At 46.5% G+C, this 22,373-nt stretch overlaps 6 protein-coding genes across 6 annotated transcripts; 4 read left to right on the top strand and 2 right to left on the bottom strand.

Annotated features, from left to right (window-relative positions):
- Window positions 1-127: 127 nt before the first annotated feature.
- BHQ10_009723 (uncharacterized protein) lies at window positions 128-3,339 on the top strand (the record flags this gene model as incomplete). Its single annotated transcript, XM_040882670.1, has 5 exons — window positions 128-1,870; window positions 1,931-2,118; window positions 2,171-2,294; window positions 2,347-2,455; window positions 2,510-3,339. 5 exons carry the CDS (start codon window positions 128-130, stop codon window positions 3,337-3,339), a joined length of 2,994 nt encoding a protein of 997 aa, XP_040738225.1.
- A 500-nt stretch (window positions 3,340-3,839) lies between these two features.
- Window positions 3,840-4,436, top strand: BHQ10_009724 (uncharacterized protein; the record flags this gene model as incomplete). Its single annotated transcript, XM_040882671.1, has 1 exon — window positions 3,840-4,436. One exon carries the CDS (start codon window positions 3,840-3,842, stop codon window positions 4,434-4,436), a length of 597 nt encoding a protein of 198 aa, XP_040738226.1.
- Window positions 4,437-4,988: 552 nt separating this feature from the next.
- BHQ10_009725 (uncharacterized protein) lies at window positions 4,989-5,695 on the bottom strand (the record flags this gene model as incomplete). Its single annotated transcript, XM_040882672.1, has 4 exons — window positions 4,989-5,122; window positions 5,192-5,337; window positions 5,394-5,586; window positions 5,659-5,695. 4 exons carry the CDS (start codon window positions 5,693-5,695, stop codon window positions 4,989-4,991), a joined length of 510 nt encoding a protein of 169 aa, XP_040738227.1.
- Window positions 5,696-6,331: 636 nt separating this feature from the next.
- BHQ10_009726 (uncharacterized protein) lies at window positions 6,332-8,885 on the top strand (the record flags this gene model as incomplete). Its single annotated transcript, XM_040882673.1, has 6 exons — window positions 6,332-6,426; window positions 6,481-6,550; window positions 6,609-6,758; window positions 6,814-7,608; window positions 7,655-7,792; window positions 7,845-8,885. The coding sequence occupies 6 exons, from the start codon at window positions 6,332-6,334 to the stop codon at window positions 8,883-8,885; spliced, it is 2,289 nt and encodes a 762-aa protein (XP_040738228.1).
- A 1,200-nt stretch (window positions 8,886-10,085) lies between these two features.
- On the bottom strand, window positions 10,086-11,305 carry BHQ10_009727 (uncharacterized protein; the record flags this gene model as incomplete). Its single annotated transcript, XM_040882674.1, has 4 exons — window positions 10,086-10,169; window positions 10,301-10,941; window positions 11,017-11,131; window positions 11,264-11,305. 4 exons carry the CDS (start codon window positions 11,303-11,305, stop codon window positions 10,086-10,088), a joined length of 882 nt encoding a protein of 293 aa, XP_040738229.1.
- A 7,643-nt stretch (window positions 11,306-18,948) lies between these two features.
- BHQ10_009728 (uncharacterized protein) lies at window positions 18,949-21,851 on the top strand (the record flags this gene model as incomplete). The annotated part of the gene is made up of 4 exons (XM_040882675.1): window positions 18,949-19,471; window positions 19,567-21,170; window positions 21,222-21,302; window positions 21,357-21,851. The coding sequence occupies 4 exons, from the start codon at window positions 18,949-18,951 to the stop codon at window positions 21,849-21,851; spliced, it is 2,703 nt and encodes a 900-aa protein (XP_040738230.1).
- Between the last annotated feature and the right edge of the window lie 522 nt (window positions 21,852-22,373).

Below are 22,373 nucleotides of genomic sequence, written 5' to 3' on the forward strand. Positions count from 1 at the left end.
TATCCAGCATCAACTCGAAAATAACCATGATGAACAGACCTCTGCGATAATATTATCTTCACTCTTTTACTTTCTTTTTATCTGTCGAATTGAATTCGTGGACTGAAAAGTCCTCCGCATCCGCATCATGGCGCGTGTCGGTCGTTTGGGGTTTTTGGCCCTAGCTCTCGCCTTTCATCTGATGTACCTCTACTCAATCTTCGATATCTACTTCGTCAGTCCAATTGTGAGTGGCATGCGACCCTTCAGCGTCGAGCGTGAAATCGGAGCAGAAGCACCCGCAAAACGCCTGGTCCTGTTCGTCGGAGATGGCCTTCGTGCCGATAAGGCCTTTCAAGCTTTTCCAGATCCCTCACCACCCGCCGGACTCGAATCAGAAGACCTCGATACGCCCATTCGTCTAGCTCCATTTGTGCGTTCTCGAGTGCTAGATCACGGCACCTTTGGTGTTTCGCATACCCGTGTCCCTACGGAATCTCGTCCGGGCCATGTGGCTCTAATCGCCGGTTTATACGAGGATGTCTCAGCTGTGATGACAGGATGGAAACTAAACCCAGTCAATTTTGACAGTGTCTTCAATAGAAGTCGGCATACATGGAGTTGGGGTAGCCCGGATATTCTTCCCATGTTCAAGGAAGGTGCGGTCCCTGGGCGCGTTTCTGCTGATACATACCACGAGGAAGCCGAAGATTTCACTTCGGATGCAACCCAATTAGATATTTGGGTGTTTGACAAGGTCAAGGAGCTGTTCGCCGAGGCCAAAACGAACCCGGAGCTAAATGCGCAACTGAGGGAAGACAAGGTTGTCTTTTTCCTTCATCTACTTGGCTTGGATACAACAGGTCATGGTTTCCGGCCGTATTCCAAGGAGTACCTGAATAATATCAAAATTGTCGACAAGGGTGTGCAGGAAATCACCGAGTTGGTTGACGAATTCTACAACGATGGAAAGACCGCCTACGTCTTTACGGCAGACCATGGTATGAGCGACTGGGGTAGCCACGGAGACGGTCATCCTGATAACACGCGCACTCCGCTTGTGGTATGGGGCTCTGGTGTTGCTACCCCAAAATACGTGGAAGACGGACAGCCAAACGGACATGAGGATGGCTTCTCGTCTGACTGGGGGTTTGACCAGATCAAGAGACACGACGTGGCGCAAGCCGATGTTGCCGCTCTTATGGCCTACCTTGTTGGACTTGATTTTCCAGTAAACTCGGTCGGTCGACTTCCCCTTGAGTATCTCGACGCATCGCCACGAGAGAAGGCACTGGCCTTCTGGGCCAATACACAAGAAGTCCTGGAAATGTATCATGTCAAGGAAAAACAAAAGAGCCAAAATCAGCTCAACTTTAAACCATATGCACCGATGGAAGAGGAAGAACTAGGTGCACGCACTTCAGAAATAGAAACATTGATTTTCGAAGGCAAATATGCCGAGTCTATCGAGGTCTCTTCTCAGGTCTTCACTTCCGCTCTTGAGGGTCTTAGATATCTCCAAACATACGATTGGCTTTTCTTGCGAACGATTGTTACAGCGGGATATCTAGGTTGGATTGCATATGCAATTACAACCGTCATCGATCTTCACGTCCTGCATGGATCATCTGAAGCGCACCGTACTTTCTTCGGCACTTCAGTCTTTGTATCAATTCTCGTCGGGTTGTACTCTGTTTTCATATATCAACGTTCCTCTTGGAGGTATTATGCGTACGGGGCATTCCCTGTATTCTTCTGGGAGGAGGTATTTGCTCGAAGAAAGGCGTTAACTGCCGGCCGACAAATCTTACTAAAACATGTGCACTCTTTTGGTGGTCATGTTGGATTTTTCCTCCAGAGTGTATTGTTCCTGGGGGTGCTAGAAGCATTGGTAAGCTGAGCTACCAGCAGTCACATTAATATACGAAATAGGCACTAATCTACTGTCAAGGTTCAATCATATTTCCATCGAGAAATATTCACTGTATTGTTTGTCCTCGCGGCCTTTTGGCCCTTGCTCTATGGCACTGGCTTTATATCACGCCACCTTGCTCTTACAGGGGCATGGGCTGTTGGTTGTGTTCTCATGAGTCTTTTTACTCTATTGCCCGTGATCAAAGTCGAAGACACCACAACAATGTAGGTATTCAGCCTCGGAACGGATCGAGACCACATACTTACTCTTGCGTAGTACCGTCGGAGGAATGCTCATGTTTTTGGCTGGTTTGTTCTACCTAGCCTTTGAAGAAACCATCACCAAGGGGTCAGGACATCCAATCAGCGTCTCCGGATCTCGCATAATCATGGGAATACAGGTATTTCATATTTTCTTCGTAAGTATATATCATTGACTAATGGATTCCGCAGTTGGGCATGATACTTCTCGCTGTGATCGTTACACGTTCCAGCGCGTTATCCCTACAAGCCAAAGCAGGTCTTCCACTGGGCAATCAGATCGTGGGATGGATTGTCTTGGGTAAGTTGTGACTACAAGGCTAAAAGAGAAGAAGCCGAGGCTAATCTGTCACAGTATCGTCGTTACTTCTCCCATTCGCCCACCGAATGTATCCAAATAGTTACTATCTGCACCGACTGGTGATGATTTTTCTGACCTTTGCTCCGACATTCGTGATCCTCACGATCTCATACGAGGGGCTTTTCTACTTTGTTTTCTGCATGACTCTGGCCACTTGGGTCCGGCTAGAGCATGCTCTATACATCCATCAGAAGCAATCCACATCAACAACACCGGCTGTTGACAAAGCTACCACAGCTTCCAAAACAACAACAGTCGACGGCGAAACATTCTCATATCGCGCCCTCACCCTTTCCGACACGCGGGTAGCCCTCTTCTTTTTCTACCTCGTCTTATCCGCGTTCTTCAGCACAGGCAACATTGCCTCTGTCTCCTCCTTCTCCCTCGACAGCGTCAACCGCCTCATCCCCGTTTTTAATCCTTTCAGTCAAGGCGCCCTCCTCATTTTGAAACTGATGATCCCTTTTGCCGTCATCAGTGCCAATCTAGGCATCCTCAACAAACGCCTTGAGGTCGCTCCGAGCGCATTGTTCATGACCGTCATGACGATATCGGATATCTCGACGTTGAACTTCTTCTACATGGTTCGCGACGATGGCTCGTGGCTCGAAATCGGCACTACGATCAGTCATTTCGTGATTGCGAACATGCTTTGTTTTTTTGTTGCCGGATTGGAGTTTGTGAGCGAGATGTTTGTCACTGGTGTTGACTTGGGCGATTCTTCTTCTCCTCCCTCGAAGCTTGCGGCTGTTGTGGAGAAGATTGCTGAAAGTGAGGATGCTGATGTGTCTGGAACTAATGGCGCTATTGAGAAGAGTAATTGAGCAGTAAAAATAAGAGGAGGATGTTTTGGGATACCAATATAGAATCTACGCGCATGGGTATGGATCATTTCACGAGACCATGTCCAAATATTGACCTGTACATATATAGTTTATAATAATGATTCGATTTCTTTGCCTCACTATGATTCCTAGATTATATAAACGGATCTTCTAGGTGTTTCTTTTGAGTTGTCTGCTGCCAGCCAACTCTTCATCAGTTTGATGGGGTAGCATTCCGAACCGACTCAAGACAACCAATCCACATTAGTCCAGCTGAAAACCCATTCACTCAGCTCCAGTGGACGCTCCAGCTGTAGCCTTTAGACTCCATAAATGATCGATAGTCACACTAGTATTAGGACGGAATGACGTTGACCGTCGGATGATATCTATGTAGATACACAACCGGATATTACATATACAAAACTCGCTCTCGTTGGCACACCAGGCAATCCCACTACATACACACATCACCTTACGTGCCTAGGCAAATAGAAAACATGACGACTTTCCACTCTTCCCCACGTCTCACTTATCGCGCAATCCAATCCCCCAAGGACGAAGAATTCTTCCACCAACTCCTCACTGAACCCTCAGTATGGGAAAACGCATCTATACTCCTCTGTCTCCCCATCGGACCCAAGACAACAACTCACATCCGCACGAAGTCCGTTGAAGGTAGCATTTTGGCAGTTCTCATCTGCAAAAAGAACGAAACCGAGGACGACAAGGAGTCCACGAGCAGCAGCCCGATAGGCTTCCTGAACATAAACACAGGCGAAAAACTCGAGATTCATAATCGGGCTGCCAAGATGGGTATTAGCATTAGACCCGAGGATCAGGGTCAAGGTTATGGATCAGAGGCTATGCAGTGGGCTTTGGAGTGGGCGTTTGTGCATGCTGGGTTGCATCGGGTGGCGTTGAATGTTGCTGAGTGGAATGAGCGTGCGACGAAGCTTTATGAGAAGTTGGGGTTTGTGTTGGAGGGGAGGGGCAGGGAAGCATTGTGGAAGTCGGGGAGGTGGTGGGATCTGCTGGATATGGGAATTTTGTCGCGGGAGTGGGCTGAGAGGAATGGGAAGGTGATTGCGGTTTAATCGGTTTAATGTATTTGCAAGTTGGGGGTTGATGTAGATATCATATCATTCATTGAATACTAGTATGTTCAAGTGTTGACATGCCAGGTGCGTTTACCAATGGTTGAGATGGTAAACTGTGAAAAGTCTGCCCTCAGAAGTATATACAAGGAGTGTGTGATACCAGGTCCCCTCACCCTGCTAATTCTGATTAAGAACCTTTCGACGGAGGCCCCATCGTGTGCTCTACTTCTGCACGGCGGTTATACCAAAGTATGCGGTTGTCAGATCGTAGACTACTCCTGTCGACATCCGTTCAAATGATGTCGACGGGAATAGCACCCGTTAAACCGGCTTCAGGTACGTGAAATGTACTCTAATGTGTTAAGAGACATTGCAGTTGTGTGGCAATAATGCCTCAACTGCTTGAAGGATGCTTCGGTGTCAGCGGGCGTCTGCCAGTCTCCATGATTCCCGCGATTGGGGGTTCATAACAGCACGGAGAGGTCATTACAGTCTCGAATTGAAACAAAGTATTGTGACGCATCAAGAAAGGACTCGAGTCTATTTCCTTCAAATCAGCAAGATAGATAGAACAATAGCGATGGCAGTACTCACAACAAACTGTTCGAGCGACTCTTCAAAAAGCTCATTGTTTACTCCGACTCCACCGGGATGTTCGACAGGGGAGAGAGGATTTTTGACCACTATTGCCGCACCATCACCATTAGAACGTCCAATCCGAAAGCATACAGCTGTAGAAGGCAATAACGTACCATATTCCACATAAAGATTGACATATATCTGTTGCAACGCAATGCGCATACTCGGCGACTTCAAATCGGTGAGCATGACAAACTTGATATTGGTAGGCGTTTCATAAAAGTGTAACTGATATTGCGAGGTGCGGTAGGAAATAAAACTGCGTCCTCAATTAATCAGCTCTGGTTTCTTCATCGCAAGCAACAATTCCCATACCTGTCATCATCTCCACCTAACTTGCGTGCCATATTCCGCAGTGAAAAGACCGTTCCGAAAATCAGCTTGGCGTCGTCGTCGGCACTTCGAGATGTTCCATTGTTCCCCTGATGTAATTGCGAAGTGGGAAGGGATGATTTGGTGCTGATGGACGTCGGTCGACCTTGCCAGCGGCGTTTGTAGATGCATTCCGCTGTAGGATAAGGGGTTAGTCATAACCATTGCGACAACGGTCGAGCGAGTGAAAGCAGTTTAACAAGCTTACCATGGCGGTCAAAAATGTAGAAAGCGTACACAGTCATGGCTTGAATGGTCTAGATCGAGGTAGTGTCAATAAGAGAGCAATTGTACGATCAAGCTGATTTGTTGTTGTTCTCGTTGGAGACAGACAAGGCGGTGAAAGACTGTGGGCGGGTATATCTCGGCATCAGCCCGCTGTTCTGATTGGCCGTAGCTTAATCTCTTCAATACGTAATACCGTGTAGTACAGCTCCGATACAGCACGTTGTGCTTGATCGGTACATCGACAGCCAGCTCATCGTTCCGTACAATCAATGAACTCACTCGCCTGTAGATCGACAGGGATTCAGCTGCCGTTGCTCATGTGCATATTCTCCCTGTCATGCAGCTCAATCCATTAGAGTTCGTCATCTTCTGTCCATCTGTTGGCCAGAGCAGCCCCTCGGGGACTGTTGGTTGTGGACCCCGCTGCATACCAATGATCGAAGAATAATCCAGCTCCCGAGTCTGATAGAAGAACCTCCCCGCTCCCCAACGACCTTTTTTATTCTGTATTCTTCAACCACATTAACTTTGTTCGTTTAAGAGCTTGTAGTTATTTGACATGCTTTCTTAATCTGTTTGATTCTCAAAATCACGAATACTTAAAGTCCGCGATCCTACCTCTCACACCCGACTTTGGTCGAGGGACGATAAGCATGGATGCCCCGCGACTGGCATCAAGTCCGAGTCCGATCCGCGATACAGAGACAGACCACGCTCCCACCGGCCCTGCGAAGCCTGTGAGGTATACGTATGTAAAGGCCTCATTTCTATTGAGACGTATCTAATTTTAGATTCTATATAGCTCCTCCTCGTCATACGAAAGTCCCAGAAGACATCAACACCGCGAACCCACCGCACCGCGCCATGTCAAGGTCTGTACGCCTTGCTTGCGACAATCAAGGAACTTACTTACTGGTCAATTGGCTGCAGGAAACACTCAACGCTCGATCCGAATATACTACAAGCCAAGATGACGGAACTGCACAACATCGCATCAATCAGTACATAATCAAGCAAGAGATAGGCCGCGGTTCGTTTGGTGCCGTGCATCTGGCGGTGGATCAATATGGAAACGAATATGTGAGGATCCTTCATCTTTTGGGATCATGATAAATATTGATCGCGATGCTATCAGGCTGTCAAAGAATTTTCCAAGGCACGATTACGAAAACGACAACAATCGCACATGCTACGACGCCCACGTGGACCACAACGTCCTGGAACCGGATTCAATTCACCCCTCCATCGTCATCCCTCTGGAACAGATGAAGCTGAAGAAGGCCACCCGCTGGATTTGATCAGGCAGGAAATAGCAATCATGAAGAAATTAAACCACAACAATTTAGTTTCGTTGATAGAGGTGCTGGACGATCCTACCGAGGACTCATTATATATGGTAATGGAGATGTGCAAAAAGGGCGTTATCATGAAAGTCGGATTGGACCAAAAAACAGATCCTTACGAAGATGAAAGATGTCGATTATGGTTCCGGGATCTCATTCTCGGTATCGAATATCTACACTCTCAAGGCATCGTTCACAGGGATATCAAACCGGACAACTGTCTCCTTACCTCTGACGACGTGCTGAAAGTCGTCGATTTCGGCGTATCGGAAATGTTCGCCAAGGATTCGGAAATGTATACGGCCAAGTCGGCGGGATCGCCAGCTTTTCTTCCACCGGAGCTTTGTGTCGTTAAGCATGGTGACATTTCTGGGAAAGCTGCGGATATATGGTCTATGGGAGTGACGCTATATTGTTTACGATATGGTCATATTCCGTTTGAGAAACAAAGTATTTTTGAATTATACGAATCGATTCGAAATGATGATTTCGATCTGGGGGATGAACAAGACGAAGACTTTAAAGATCTGATGCATAGGATACTGGAGAAGGATCCTACGAAGCGAATCACCATGTCAGAATTGCGAGTATGTACACTTTCATTAGTTGTGGGTATGGTACTAACTTGAGCAGAATCACCCCTGGGTAACCAAAAATGGTGAAGACCCATTGTTACCCGAAGAAGAGAACACAGCGCAAGAGGTTGGGTTACCTACTGAGGAAGAAATGGTATCAGCCATCACGCATAATGTCGAGAATCTCTTCTCGGTGGTATGTACTGTATTGGTCCTTCACGAGAAAGCACCCTACTAATAGCATATAGATGAAAGCCGTTAGCAAATTCAAGAGACTGGTGGACCCATCAAAAGCAGTGATACACAGTATTCTCGGCTCAGAGCATGACTCGCAAATGGTTCAACCACCACTCCAAATCGAACCCTACGAGGGTACTGAAGCAATGGGGGTATTCAAGAGGGTCATCAATGAGAATGACTTGCTCCGTAGGAGCTCGACGAATACATCACAAGAGTCATTTAGTGAACGAGGACGATCGCCAAAAAGGCACGGTTCGGGCGTTGCAGATAATCAGACCAGATCGATTTTTATGAAAGCTGCAGCCGCAGCCGCAGCTGCGGTAGCAAACCCATCGTCGAAAGAAGGATCGCCGTCGCGGAGCACTTCTGAGGGAACACGAGGTCACGCCCGAAATCCCCTGGAGGAGGAAGTTCAATTCCTCCATATCGGACCGTCAACATTCACCGGAGACTTCACCAATAACCACGAGTACAGCAATCATAGTAGTAACAATGACGACCAATCAAACGCCCTTAAACAAAGACCAATCCTCTCCCCCCTTAGCGTCCCCGACACATCCATCAACGGAATTCCCGAATTTCCACAAACAGGCACCCCGGTCGACACCGACCAAGTCCCCATCATCAGCGAGTCACCCGGTGCATCAGAAATAGATATATACGAAACAGCCTACCGCGAAGAGATTGAGCGGATAAAACGACGCAGCGTCGATAGACGCGATAGTGTGAAGACGAGAGTATACTTGACTCGCCGCGTTGAGAGTAAGAAGAAACATCTGGATGAAGTTTTGAGGATGGTATCGTCTGGGTCCACCCGGAATCAACATCAGCAGCAGCATGACAACAATAACGATCAAGATCACAGCTCTGACTCGATTATTCTTCATGGTGTCAGCGACAAAGTCTCCGGTGCGTTCGCTTCTGCAGGAGCGGCGTTTAGTAATGCTTTGGCCGCGGCGAAAGGGGCGGCGAGTACGAATATCAGTAGTACCAGTGGTTCTGTAGGCAAGGAAGAAGGAAAGGATGGAGAAGGGGCGGAGTCGAAGTAATGCGACTCGTGTGTCTATCTGGATATAGATGGTTTGCTTTGGTGTCAAGCGCGATACCCTTACTGGATTACAGAATCTAGTGGAGATTTACCTTGTTAAATTCTATTCTATTCTGATAGTGAATGAATACCACTTTTGATAAATGTTGATGTCAACGTCGTAACATCAAAGTCCATAGGCATAAAGTATGATGAAATGTAGGTGGAATAGAGTATAAGAGGGTGGAAGATGTGCTTTACTCCCATCACTGCACTTGCATTAGCATAGCATATCGAACCCTCTTCGACTATTCTAATATACATTATACATATCCACCAACAACAATCAGTACAGGCCGTGTGAGGCATCAAAAGCATGACGCAAAAACATGGTTATCTCAATACACAAAGAAATGACGGAGCAGTGAAAAACAACAAGTATTGCAAGTACAAAAAACAAGAACTCCTCTTTTAAAGTGAAAGTGAGAGATAAACCACCCAAATATCAGAATTACAGTCGTATGACACATTAATCAAATAGAAACAAGACAAAAGAGGAATGTTCGGTTGAAGTTGTCAGACACATAAAGCGAATGCGAAAAGAGCGCAAAATAATTATGTCCGTATAATCATCAAGCTGATTGTGATCACTAGGGTTAGAAATGCCTAGCGAGTGCCAAAATCAACTGTAAAAGAAAGTGCTGCTTCATGGCTGAATTGTCGCATTAAGAATAGCATAAGAACTAATCGAATTGACGTGGTTCACGAGGATCAACTGTCGAAAAGTCGACGAGGGACGAAAAGGAAAAATCAAAAAGTCGAAATCAGCATGCTACATGCATCATTAGTTGGTAAGCATTGTATGGATTCGTCCGTTCGTCAACGCATTATGCTCCTCCTCTTGTATCGCTTGGTATAGACGGTCTGGTCTTTTCGGATCCCGGATTGGACCAGTGTAGAGACCATAAACACATGGGTCGCAAACGATTTCCATTCCTTTCACATTTTCGTGAGCCACATTAAACGGGCAATCAACAATAATAAAAGACATCTCTTTTGTCGGAAAAAAGAGAACCGAAAAATAAAATGAAACACAAGGTGTCTAAATTCGTGAGTTTATCAAAATCATCATACTCATGACGCGATTCAAAGTGCAATCCAAGTTTTTCAAGTCGCTGTTCCTGCTGAATGAGATATTGCTGGCAAGTAACCTCCGCCAGAGCTAGGGGCTGCTTCCGAATGTTGAATGATTTGACGTGCCGCCGTTGGTTGCGTGGTGTCCTCCTCCGGTCGCGATGTAGAAAGGCTATGGTACGGATGTTCCAGAGCTCTGGCTTGAGAATATACTGGCTCATGGGGTGAGTTTCGTGCACCAAATTCATGAGGTAGTGGAAGCCTTCGGTCCTGGTTGGCTTGTGACCTAATTATTCCTCTTACCGGATCCGTATCTGGTGCTTCTGAGGCAAGCGGGCTCGCACGATTAGCTTGACCTGTCGAGATATCTTTGGCCAGAGCCTCCAGTGATGGTTCGTGTTTGGGCATTTCCGGCGTATGTGCTGTCTGCATTGGTGATACCATTGAACCATCACTTGTGGCGCTAGCTGCGCCTGAAGGCGTAGCTGGCAGCTTGCTCATCGATGTCCTGCGTCGCGATGGTGGGTAGGTCTCGCCTCGAGCTTCTGCCTCTGCTTTGCGTCGCTCCGATTCCGCTTTACTCGGTCGACCTCGTTTTCTAGGAGGTTCTGCACTTTTTCCTGCAACGCCCTCCGTCCAGCCTGGAGATGTTGGGGCTGGTGAGCCACTTTCGCTACTGAATGGACCGCCACCAAGCGGAGGCCGAGGCTGGATACGTGGGTATGTCGAGGGCCTCTCTGGTGGATAGAATGGCCTTTTCCGTGATCCGAAAGGTTCAAGAGCGACCTGATGAGGTGGCGCGTGAGACGGGCCTGGGTTCATCGCTGGAAACGCAGCTGGCGGAGGTGGACCTTGCCATGGCTCTGGTTGACGATACGACGGCTGGGACTGATGGGTCTGCCACATCGAGTCGAATTGTTGTCGACATTCATTCAGGGAGCGGCCTGCGAAATAGTCAGCACACCACGTTCCTCTTTCACGGTATCTGTTTGCTTATATTCAGATGGTGTTTATCATACCTGGCGGCAATGGCACATCATGCCACGATGGTGCAACATTGAACTGTCGAAAGATACCAAAGAGAGACGTTGAAGGCACGCCAGAGTTTCTTAATATCACAGTAAGCAAAGCATACTGGAACCGTTACATGTCAGCATATGCACTTTCTTGGCCACCATCAACCTTCTATGCATGACCCGGGAAATAGTCACTCCGGTAAACATCAGGTAGTAGCCAGCACAGAACAGAAACAATGATAAGGCCTACCTTCTCCTCCTCCGTCCAATCTCGGCCATGTTGATCCGACATGTCCCGGTATTCATGGGAAGAGACGACAAAGTAGCCGAACAGATGTGACTTCGGATAAGCTGAAGAGAAGAAACTCAAGATATTGGCTCCAGGGGGTGTGACGAGAGCTATAGTCCAATGCGGAGCAGAAACAAACGACGGTACACAGGCGGTAGGTAACTTTTTGAGACAAAAGGAAAGACAATGAATCGTAGAATAGACAAAAACCTCCCAGAAATCGTGATTGAGGCACCTAGATCCCTAACTGCGTCACGCGGTAAAACCTAGTGTGAGGGGTTTGGATGCAGTCGATGGAGACACAGCAGGAAGATAAGCCGAGGCGCAAAGGGGATGGTCGATAAGTAGAAGTCGGGTTCATGAGAGCAACAGAAGAAGTTGGCGATGAATACTTGATACAGATATGATGAATACGTAAAGAGATACCAGTATGCTGTAGGTCTGCACAGCGTTGTTCTTCTGTTCTGGAAAGAAAGTTCAATAACGTCGTAACGGATAGCGTCAATAACAACACAGCGAAAGTGTTAACGAGATGCGAGCAAAGATAGAGATGTACTGTAGGTTCCTGCGCGTATGTATAATGAGTACGCGATAATTGAACGAGAGTATTGTCGCAGGAATTGAGAGAGTATCGCAAGGCTAGTCCATTGATAGCACCCACTTGGATCTCATGCGCGCGGGATGTTGATACCGTTGACCCTCCTCTCTGCTCACCTCCTTCTACTATTGACGGGCTGAAAATCAGAATATGTAACGAAAGGATGATTAGAGGCGTTATAGCCAGCGTGACATGATTTTGCTTGTGATGGAAGCGAGTGGGTGAAAAGAGTATCGAGGGTAATGAGGCGTGGTAGCGGGACGGGAGAGGGAGAGTTAGTGAAGAGAGAGAAAAGAGAGAAGGAGAGTAAGAGAAGGGAATCGTGGTAGGTGTGGCAGGGGGKGTGGGAGAGGGAAGGAGGGGAGGGGGCGTGGAAAGAGAGAGAGAGAGAAAGAGAGAGATGAGATGTAAAGGAAGGAATAAAGATGGAAGGAAAGAAGAGAAGAAGGAAGGAGCGACGAGACAAAAAGCGCGAGATCAACAACGAATTTGGGTTATGTACGTCGCAGTTAGTCCAAACTAGAAGTTGGATTTAGTAGCAGCTGTTTGGGCCTAGGCAAGAAGCAGTAGAGCTAAAAAGTCATTTTTTTATTTCTATTTTGTACGCATGTATTTTATTCGATGTTTTGTTTTCCTATTTGTTAGTTATCTGTTCTTTAAATCACTATGATTAGCCCTTTGAACCTCGAAAGGATACTTTACTGTATTGTTATTCGCTGTAATTTATTTGTTTTCCCAGTCCCGAGGCCCCGGGGTTAGAAAAAGTTTAAAGCGGGAAGGCTAAGCATAGTCTTGCGTAAATCGATTACAATACCAGCACCTAATGTAACTGTAGATTTCCCTGCGCAATTGACTCGCTTTATGATTCATGGGGTACTCAGGGAAAAAGGGCTAGGAGAGGCGAATTCTCCCGACGCATGTTCGTACTAATATAACACGATAACTGTCATGCAGATTTACAGGGGGTGGGAAGATCGCAGGTAAAGAAAAAAAATGGACAACGGGAAATAAAAGTCCAAACAGATCAATCAGAAAAAGCAAACACGAAACAACAGATAATAATGGATCTCGGTCAAGACTCAAGAGAATATTCCATCGTTGGATAACCACTGACCAGAAGGGCTTAATAAGTTAATGTATATGCAACTGATTTCTTCCAGCTAGAGTGTCAGACTAGTACGCTGCAATCGCCCCTAGGTCTAGTACGATTTGAGCATCGTGGGTTCCACGCAGATTCCACTCTAGGCCTATTTTGTGCTTGTTAGTATTAAAACGGTCGGATACGTAGTTGGAGGAGTGCGACGACGTCGGAAAGAAGGCTGAAAAGAATAAACGGCGTATTATTGGATACGTAACTTATGTGTATGTATGTAATGTCAGCGTACGACAGCAGACAGACACAAGTATCTACATCATGCACATGGACTGAGAACGACCAAGAACCAATTGTTTCGATACTATAAATACCTTCTCATACACAAGTCGCAATACATAGAAACATTATTACTGGGGGTGTGGAAGGAGGAGCTGCGGATGTCGTTGTACGCGCGCCAAAAGGGAAAAGGGATCGGATCCTTCAATCAGTAACGAAAAAATGATTCGACAGGAAAGCCTCCAAGGCTCATGCATCGCAACTGCATGGTCGGATTGGGTGGACTGGATGATTTGCGCTGGCCAGATATGAACATGCAAGCTACCGAGGGTGCGTCTCGGCGTTTTGCCTGGCGGGTATGATAGAAATCAAAATAGTATATACATAGTATGTCATGACTTGACGCCGAGCATATAGTTCTTTCGGCTCTCAGGAGACTAAACAGGGCGAGGATTAGCAGTAGAGTATTATGATTTGAAAAGTTCAGACAAAGCAATCGGTTGATCAATGCTCTTGAACGGTACGGAGGAAAAGGAGACGAGACTACGTATGTGTAATCTGAAACCTATAGAAACATAATGCAAACTATGATGATCTACCAATCAGGTTGCGGCAGTATACACATGCATAAAGAATGATAAGTAATTAACTTAAATCGATCGAAATGAGTACATCATTGTTTGGACGTTTTCCTCGCAACGAAAGTCGTTACGCAAGTTCCCGTAATGTCAGTACTGCAGTTGTATGGTGGTACGTACCAGGAGAATTCTAGATCGTCGTCCTGTTAGGCGCGGTCGTATCATCCGCCTTCTTGGACTATCGCGAGCCCACATGGCGGCATCAAAGAGGGGATATGTGGAGACCAAGGAGGAGGCTTATATCTGCCCAGTTAGGTTGTCAGCGAGGTGTAAGAGTACGTATCTGGACGGGGGTGAACTGCGCACGAAGGTCGAAGTGAATAGAGGACGTTTGTATATGGGTAATTTCGGTCTACCGAGGTCCTAGCCATGCAGGGACATGCAGAACCAGCCCCTCATACAAGATCCTGCGTAGCACTACTATGTAAAAGGCGCATGATGAGAGTTATAGATTAAACATAAACTATAAACATGAGAAGAGGAGGAGTAACAACCTGAATGGCAAGAAGAAATGGATTCAATAATAACAACTAATGCAGACATACGGAGTAGCATGTGCATATACTTTTACTAGTGCCAAACAGCCCGGAGGAGTAAGGTACCACCAGGGCGTGTTCACTGAGTCGAGTGACTTGCAGCGGGTAGAAGAAGAAACTTCCCGTCTGGGTCGCTACGTCAGGAGCCAATCGTAGCGGGGCTATGGGGCTGGTACGTAACGGCGGACGAGTGGACATGTACGATACTTGAAATTACGTATCTGGGCATTCAATCACTCTACTGTGGTTGGACAGACAGATGAGCTGTTAATCGTCGTAGCATTCAAGATGGGATGATACGTATGTCGGTAGGCGAAGTTCAGTAAATCCACATGTAGGAACTCAATCAAATGGCTGAAGTAATGCTGGTGGAGCAAGGTACATTCCAAATTACAGGAACACCGTAGCTTACCCGTCGATTGATATTTACGGAGGTACCTAGGCAAGGCACGGGTTTTCGACGAACCAGAATACACACAGATAATCCAACAGGAACAATTTCTTGAAGAATGGTCCTCTTTTCTAGTCATACACTGATACCTAAGGAGTCAAGGTACGTTGTTATACACGATACGCGAAATAAATCCAGGAACCAAATCAATCTGAGCCAACCAAATCCCAACCGAGACAAGGTCGAACGAACAACTCACCTGTAAGTCGTCAATGTGTTTTGACGGCCCGGCTTGGCCCACTACGCACCCGGCTTGTCGGCGATTTGAAACGTACGTACGTATGAAACACTCACTGTAAGTTAAATATGGAATTGACAACTCAACTCTAATACTAGACATGTACTTACATATGTACATGTAGTTAAGCGCCTACCAACGACCCAATGCGCAACTGAAGAAACCTATCCTCACGGATTACCCCATGATTTTTGAAACACGATCCTACATATGTACATGTTGTGTTCTTTTTTCTTTTTTCTTCTTCTTTCTTATTTTGGCGATGGCCATGTTTACTCCTCGGGTTCATCCCAGTCAATCTACCTGGAACTTAGCAAGAGTCCACTATTGGACCAGGGAGTGGACATCGTATGTACCTCGCACAGCTGTATTTTAGTACGTAGTCATGGTCGAACGGGGATATACGTAGCTATAAATTCAGTAGATATACTACGTATGGAAGCAGTGAATATATGATCCGTGTCTAAGATACAAGTTTTATGACGTCTGTGCTTAGTATACTTCGGTCAGATTTATAATCGGAGCCTTGAAGATCAATTGATGCAGCTAATTTCATTTCGAAGCATATGCGCCCGGCTTGCTTCAGAAGACAAGTCGATTTTTTTTGAATAAAGTTTTACTGTATTTCGCATACGTACATACAGGACAGCTCTCGTATGTCTGGTTGCCCTACGGGTATGTTCGCCAATCGGGATGTCTACATCCTTTAGTCAAACAGAATGTATGCACTGGGGATCTAGGATTTTTCGAATCAGCTCTTTTGATTAAGTAACCAATGATACTACATTATCGGAGACATCATCGTAAAGACTTGCTTGACCAATTTTTGGCGAGTAAAGCTCGTCGAATCCATGATCGTTAAAACCTCGAGGCGATTACACGTGCAAATGTGATTCTTGATCACATGTCAAATACCTGATTACCTTTTTTCCTATTCGGGTTTGCTGAAATAATCGACAATGATCACGGTTAATCGAGTAAAATCCCCGAATTGAGCAAAATAGAGTTTGTAAACACAAGAGCGTGGAAAGTCTGATATTGTCGACGTGCATATTGGCGTGCATATGAGAGCGCGTGCGACAGTTTTTTGTCTCGGACATGGAGCAGATCCAGAAAGCGACCAAGTGTTGAGCTGCCAGCCGTTTGACAACATACCCGTGCAGGTAGCATCAGCGTGCCGCATTCAATATGAATTTGGTTATACGTGCCCCGGCCCCCTAAAAAATAGGAGCGACCTCATAACGAGCAGAATTCGGTAGTGTCTCGTAGTACAGCAGTAGACTCATTGAAGGTAAGTGATACGAGAGTCAAGCAATTGTAACTTACGTGTATACAAAATGACAGGTTGATGGGTTGACTTTTCACTTTCAGTCCGGTACGGGGGGGAAGCAAAAAATCCTCCACTACAAGGTACGGAGTACACTGCAGTGTCCACTGCTAGTGTACGCATGGTGGATGGTTGGTTGACATTGGCAAGAAGCCTTGAGCTCGGGAGTATGTACAGCGATATTTCGTGCACGCGCTGACTCCTCTGTCATACATTAGGCGGCTTTAGATGCATAATTAGTGCCCTCCTTTTCCTAGGTTCTTCTTTGCAGAGAAGATTCGGTCAGTCTTCTTGTGAGCCATCGTGTATCAACATGTCCCGTGTAATTTGATGTACTCTATTCGAACGCAGAGCAGCGATCTGTTCTCATCCGAAATACATGTGGCAAGCTCAAGGTTTTAGCAAGGTCGTTATTTCTCGGAGCGATGACTTGAGTTAGTCGATAAAGGCGTGAGTTTGTCGGCTGAATTAGATCGTATTGACTCATGCAGCTAAGGAGGACCGCGTCTTTAACAATGGATTGCGACCAGTCAATGCGTACATGTTCGTCGACAAAAGTCCAACCCGAGGCAGCAGGGCGTCGCTGAGTAACAAGTCAATCGGAAGGACGCCAGACACGAACCGAGAGCCGCTGCCAGCGTTGACATCGGTTTTATCCTCATCCTATGCTTTGGTGTGTTTATCGGAACCATAGTGAGCGGGTGCGGGCCGTAGCCAGAAGAGGATGATGCGACCCCAACAGACCCACTGCCTTGGCTGTTGACAAGTCGCGGGTCTTGTCGTTCGCAATAAATAAATCAAACCATGATTTGTTTTATCGATGGATGGCGTGGTGGTAAAAATTGAATACTGCGGCCATGATCGAGCTTGTTTCTCTTTGCCAATGTCAAAAAGATGCAAACAACCCGATACCTGCAGGGCTGGTACGAGAATCATCAGTATTGAGCGTGGTAAAGCCTGGTAATTACTGTAAGCAGTAAGTTGCAACAGCAGGATTCGCTCATGAGTGGCGATTTTCTCTATTTCTCTGACATCCTGGCACTTTTCTGGAGTTGAATGACTCTGGTCCAATCAACTAAGAAAAGCCTGCGTTAGCCACCACCCTCTAGCCGTCTGCTTGCATGAGATAAGCGTCGTTGGAGTCCATCATATTTACTGCTCAAAGTGCTGAGAAAATGCCGACGTATGTAATAGGCTGGCTGTAATGGGATCCTCTTTTTGATTGGATGTAAGGAGCTCTGGGAAATGGGTTCTGCATGTCATGAGATGTTGACAGCAGTCATAAATGAAGATTCGTTGAGCAAGACTAGCCGAATGCTTGCCTCCCGCCCGTTGGTATAAAAAAGCCTTTACGCAATGCAACAGTTCTTGTAGTCATGGGTTCGTCGTTCTTGGGGCAGTCGTATCGTGGTTGTAATGCTCAAGATGGTGACGCAATTCAGAACCATCTTGAAATTCCCGGAGCTGGCCGAGTGCTATCTGAAGTGGTTGATTATGCGAGTCTGATTCATGGATTGATGAACGAGGAGAGAGGAAGTTCCTCCCTGAGATGAAGGTGAGATGTTGGTAAAAAAGGAAAGTGCTGCCTAGGTCCCTGCCCGATGAATACACATGAGTTGCCTGAGGCCTCCAAACGAACTTCCAGTGTCACCAAAGCATCTGGAATCACATACACTTGCTCAGTCTGCTTACAAGAAAACAAAAAAAATAAAACAAAGTGCATTGTTCTTAAATTGAGACACTGGATATTTATATCTAAAAACGTAGTATGTTCTCATCACACCGCCATCTCATGGCATCCACTCATATGATTTCGAGGTGGCTGCCAGGCCGGAATCTCAGGCAGCGATGCTCGAGCTATGGCATCCAACTGGTCAGTGTGTAGACGAATGATCCTTGTTTGAATATATATCCATTGCGTGAGTGCCATGACAAAATAATAAATCATATGCCTAATGATACCCGGCTCAGTCTTCCTAAGTGAAAAAGAAGTGACGGGTGCGAGTCCATGAATCAGAATTTCAGACTCCAGACAGATGAAGCGTGGGACAAACAATGGACCGCTAGTCTTCCTTGGGAATAGCGTGGCCCGTCCGATCCATCCAGAGCCGGCAAGGGGAGAAATTGTAACTCCCTACAATCTCTCTCCCAGCAACAACAGGCAGTCTCCAAGGTCATCTCAACATGGAAACGCCGCGGAAGTGAGATGCAAATAGATCCAAAGAGGACTCGATCTGACAGCCACAAAGACATCAAAACACACGATAAGAAGGAAGGGAAACAGCGCAAGACAGATCTGGGCTCTCGTTAATTCTCTGGAGGCGATCGTGGCTCTTCGGGTTAGACAAGGCTTGGCACGGGGCTGCAGCCAATCCCAGCCGGGGAATGGGCCGCCTGAGCCTTAGCCTTTCTTCGAGCTTTCTCCATCTGCTCCAAGGCTTTCTTTCTCTCTTGAGGATCCTGTCAGTCCAGTCGCCCTCATCGTCATGCCTTCAGGCGACGATGTAAACTCCAACCCGGACTCTTCGCGAGTCGCGTCTGATGGGCTACTGAATGGGGGTTCCATCACCATCAAGACTGAGGCTGAAGGTGATGCGGGCGCCCTTGGGTCACCGATGGACATGGAAACTACCGACAGAATCAAGAAGGCAGCCACGCCCGCCAATGCATCATCTGCTTCTTCCTCGCCATCACCTGTCATCAAAACGCCTAGCCAGAGCAGTTCACCTTTGAAAATGGAGGCTGATAGTGATGAAAATATGAGCCATCTCAAGACAAGTAGTATTGCGGGCGACATTACGCTCAAACAAGAGCCTGGTAAGCCCCCGAAGCTAGCTCGCAGCTCGTCTCAGAAGGTCATTGCGCGTCCACCTCAACTGTTCAGCCACTTGCCGGACAGTGTCAATGAGGCTCGTCAAACCTTTGAGGTCATCAATGACTGCATCTATGGTAGCAAGTACATGGGCCATACAGAGCATGCCATGGAGTGTGACTGCTCTGAAGAATGGGGTGAGTTGATTTCCTGCTCTATGTACTATGATTCATCAAGCATGATGATAAAATCTTTTACATTTCGAAACCATGTCAAAACTAACTAGACATAGATGGTAAAATCAATCACGCCTGTGGAGAAGACTCAGACTGCATCAACCGCGCCACCAGAATTGAGTGCTTGAATGATTGTAGTTGCGGCCAAGACTGTCAAAACCAGCGTTTTCAGCGGAAAGAATACGCAAACGTGACTGTCATCAAGACAGCTAAGAAGGGCTTCGGTCTTCGCGCGGAGTCTGACATCCAACCTCATCAATTCATCTATGAGTATATCGGCGAAGTCATCAACGAGACTAACTTCAGGCGACGAATGATTCAGTATGACAAGGAAGGCATCAAGCATTTCTATTTCATGTCATTGAACAAAGGTGAATTTGTCGACGCTACAAAGAAGGGCAACCTTGCACGGTTCTGCAATCATTCATGTAATCCAAATTGTTACGTTGACAAATGGGTTGTGGGTGAGAAACTACGAATGGGAATCTTTGCCGAACGTTACATCCAGGCCGGAGAGGAACTTGTCTTTAATTACAATGTTGATCGATATGGTGCAGACCCTCAGCCGTGTTATTGTGGTGAACCGAATTGTTCAGGATTTATCGGTGGCAAGACGCAAACAGAACGAGCGACAAAATTGTCTAATGCGACAATAGAAGCCCTGGGTATTGAAGACGCAGACGATTGGGATATTGCGGTCGCGAAAAAACCTCGCAAGAAGAAGATGGAAGAGCCTGATGAAGAATATGTTGAGAGCGTTCAACCCAAGTCTTTGGATGAGAACGGCGTTACGAAGGTTATGGCTGCTTTGATGCAATGCACTGAGAAGTGGATCGCAGTCAAGCTTCTCAGTCGTATTCAGCGGTGTGACGATGAACGAGCTCTGAACCGTGTTGTGAAGATGCACGGCTACCGTATTCTGAATTCACAGCTTGGCATGTGGAAGGACGATATCAATGTGGTTCTTCAGGTGCTTGACGTTTTGTCAAGGCTGCCAGCACTTACCCGAAACAAGATTATTGACTCTGACATTGAGACTACGGTGCAGCCATTAACTATTTTCGATGATGATCGTGTTAGCAAACAGGCTTCTTCGCTTTTGGAAGTATGGTCGAATCTAGAAGTTGGATATCGTATCCCCCGTATGAAACGTGATCCTACGGCGTCCACTCCACAAATATTCAGTCAATTCGAACGACGGGAAACGACAGGAAACGATAATCGCAATCGATCGAAGTCGCGGACACGATCAAGGTCACGCTCCATCGAACCTCCCCGTGGACCTGCTGCACAGACCCGAGGTGGGTTTAATGGGAGACCTATTCCACACAATCGTGGACCTCGCTTCCAACGACCACCAACTCTGCCGCAAGGATGGTTTGAGAGGTCTGATGTGGATGGGAGGTCACTTTACTACACAGTCACTGGTCATACCCAATATGAGAAGCCCACTCAACCGGCTTCGGAGATTCCTGCAGTGGCTTCTCTGAAGCGCAAACATTTTCAGGACATCATTGACACGATCATGGAGTCTCGCACTGAAACGCCTCGTGATCGCACCAGCACACCGGGGACACCGCAGCCGCAAAAATCAGACTCAAAGAAGGAATCGTGGAGATCTTACTCGGAGGAGAAGCAAAAGAAAATATATGAGAATACGGTAAGATATCTTCCTCACTCTTTGCGCTCGTCAACTAATCTGTATCACTAGATTCATCCTTATGTCAAGTATGTGGTGGATAAATTCAAGAAGAAATTGCCCAAGGAAGATCTGAAGAGATACGCGAAAGAGGTATGGACATTATCCGCAGAATCTTATTTCTTAGTTATACTCAGTCGAATCTAGGTTGCCACGAAGTTGGTTGAATCAGATTTCAAACACGGCAGGGTCGAGGACATTCTTCAAATTTCCGAAAAGCAACAGCAAAAGATCAAGAAGTATTGTAAGGAATATTTCGAAAAAGCAGTAGCGAAACACAAAGCGCACGAGAAGAAGAAGGCAGAAAGAGACAGTCATGACGACAGCAATTCGAGAGACAAGGATCCTCTCGATAAGTCCGCTTCACAAACACCACAAGCGCGAGGAGACTCGGGCTCACCAAACGATCTGAACGGCGATCTCAATGCGTCCGAGGATGATGGCGACGAGCCGACAGTTAAACGGAAAAGAGACACCACCGATGAAGCAGAGGTCCAGAATGGACATCCATCGCCTATGAAGCGACGAAAGTCATCGACACCGCCACCACCGTCTCAACATCATCCTCGCGACGGCCTGGACGATGAAATACAGCGTTCCGGCCTTTCAGCATCACACCAAAGCATTGGGGTTGTACAATAGGGATTTTATTCATCTGATTTTTGCTTCTATATCATCATTGTTTATTGAATTTAATGAATATTTTTGGTCCTTAGGACTGGTAGGAATACCCAATCAGATAATCACCTATCAAGACGATAGGATAGGGAATGTTCGTTCACAGGATTGGATATCAAGCAGTGACCTCGCGAGTAGTAAATAGACTCTATTAACTCCTAGCTTGTCAGGTTCTAGCGTGGACTATGGTAAGTTGATAAAGTTTTAGAAAGAAGATTCTTCAGACAGAAAACAGTAATAACTTACCAATCTATGGAACTGTAGAGCTATCCAACCCTCTTTACTATCTAGGTATAGCTGCACTAGAGCCTGCTTTAAAAAGAGGCGACGATGATTTAATATACCGAGAAACCCCCCGAGAGTCTCGTAATATGAGTGTTAGAAATGGATATGATTGCTCCAATGTGATAAAAAAGAAAGTGATACTTATTGAGGAATTTTCACTACAAAAGGGTCCACGGTACGAATAAGTGAGGAGGCATTATT

This window comes from Talaromyces amestolkiae, assembly GCF_001896365.1.
Source record: "Talaromyces amestolkiae strain CIB chromosome Unknown scaffold26.1, whole genome shotgun sequence".
NCBI classification, from domain to species: domain Eukaryota; kingdom Fungi; phylum Ascomycota; class Eurotiomycetes; order Eurotiales; family Trichocomaceae; genus Talaromyces; species Talaromyces amestolkiae.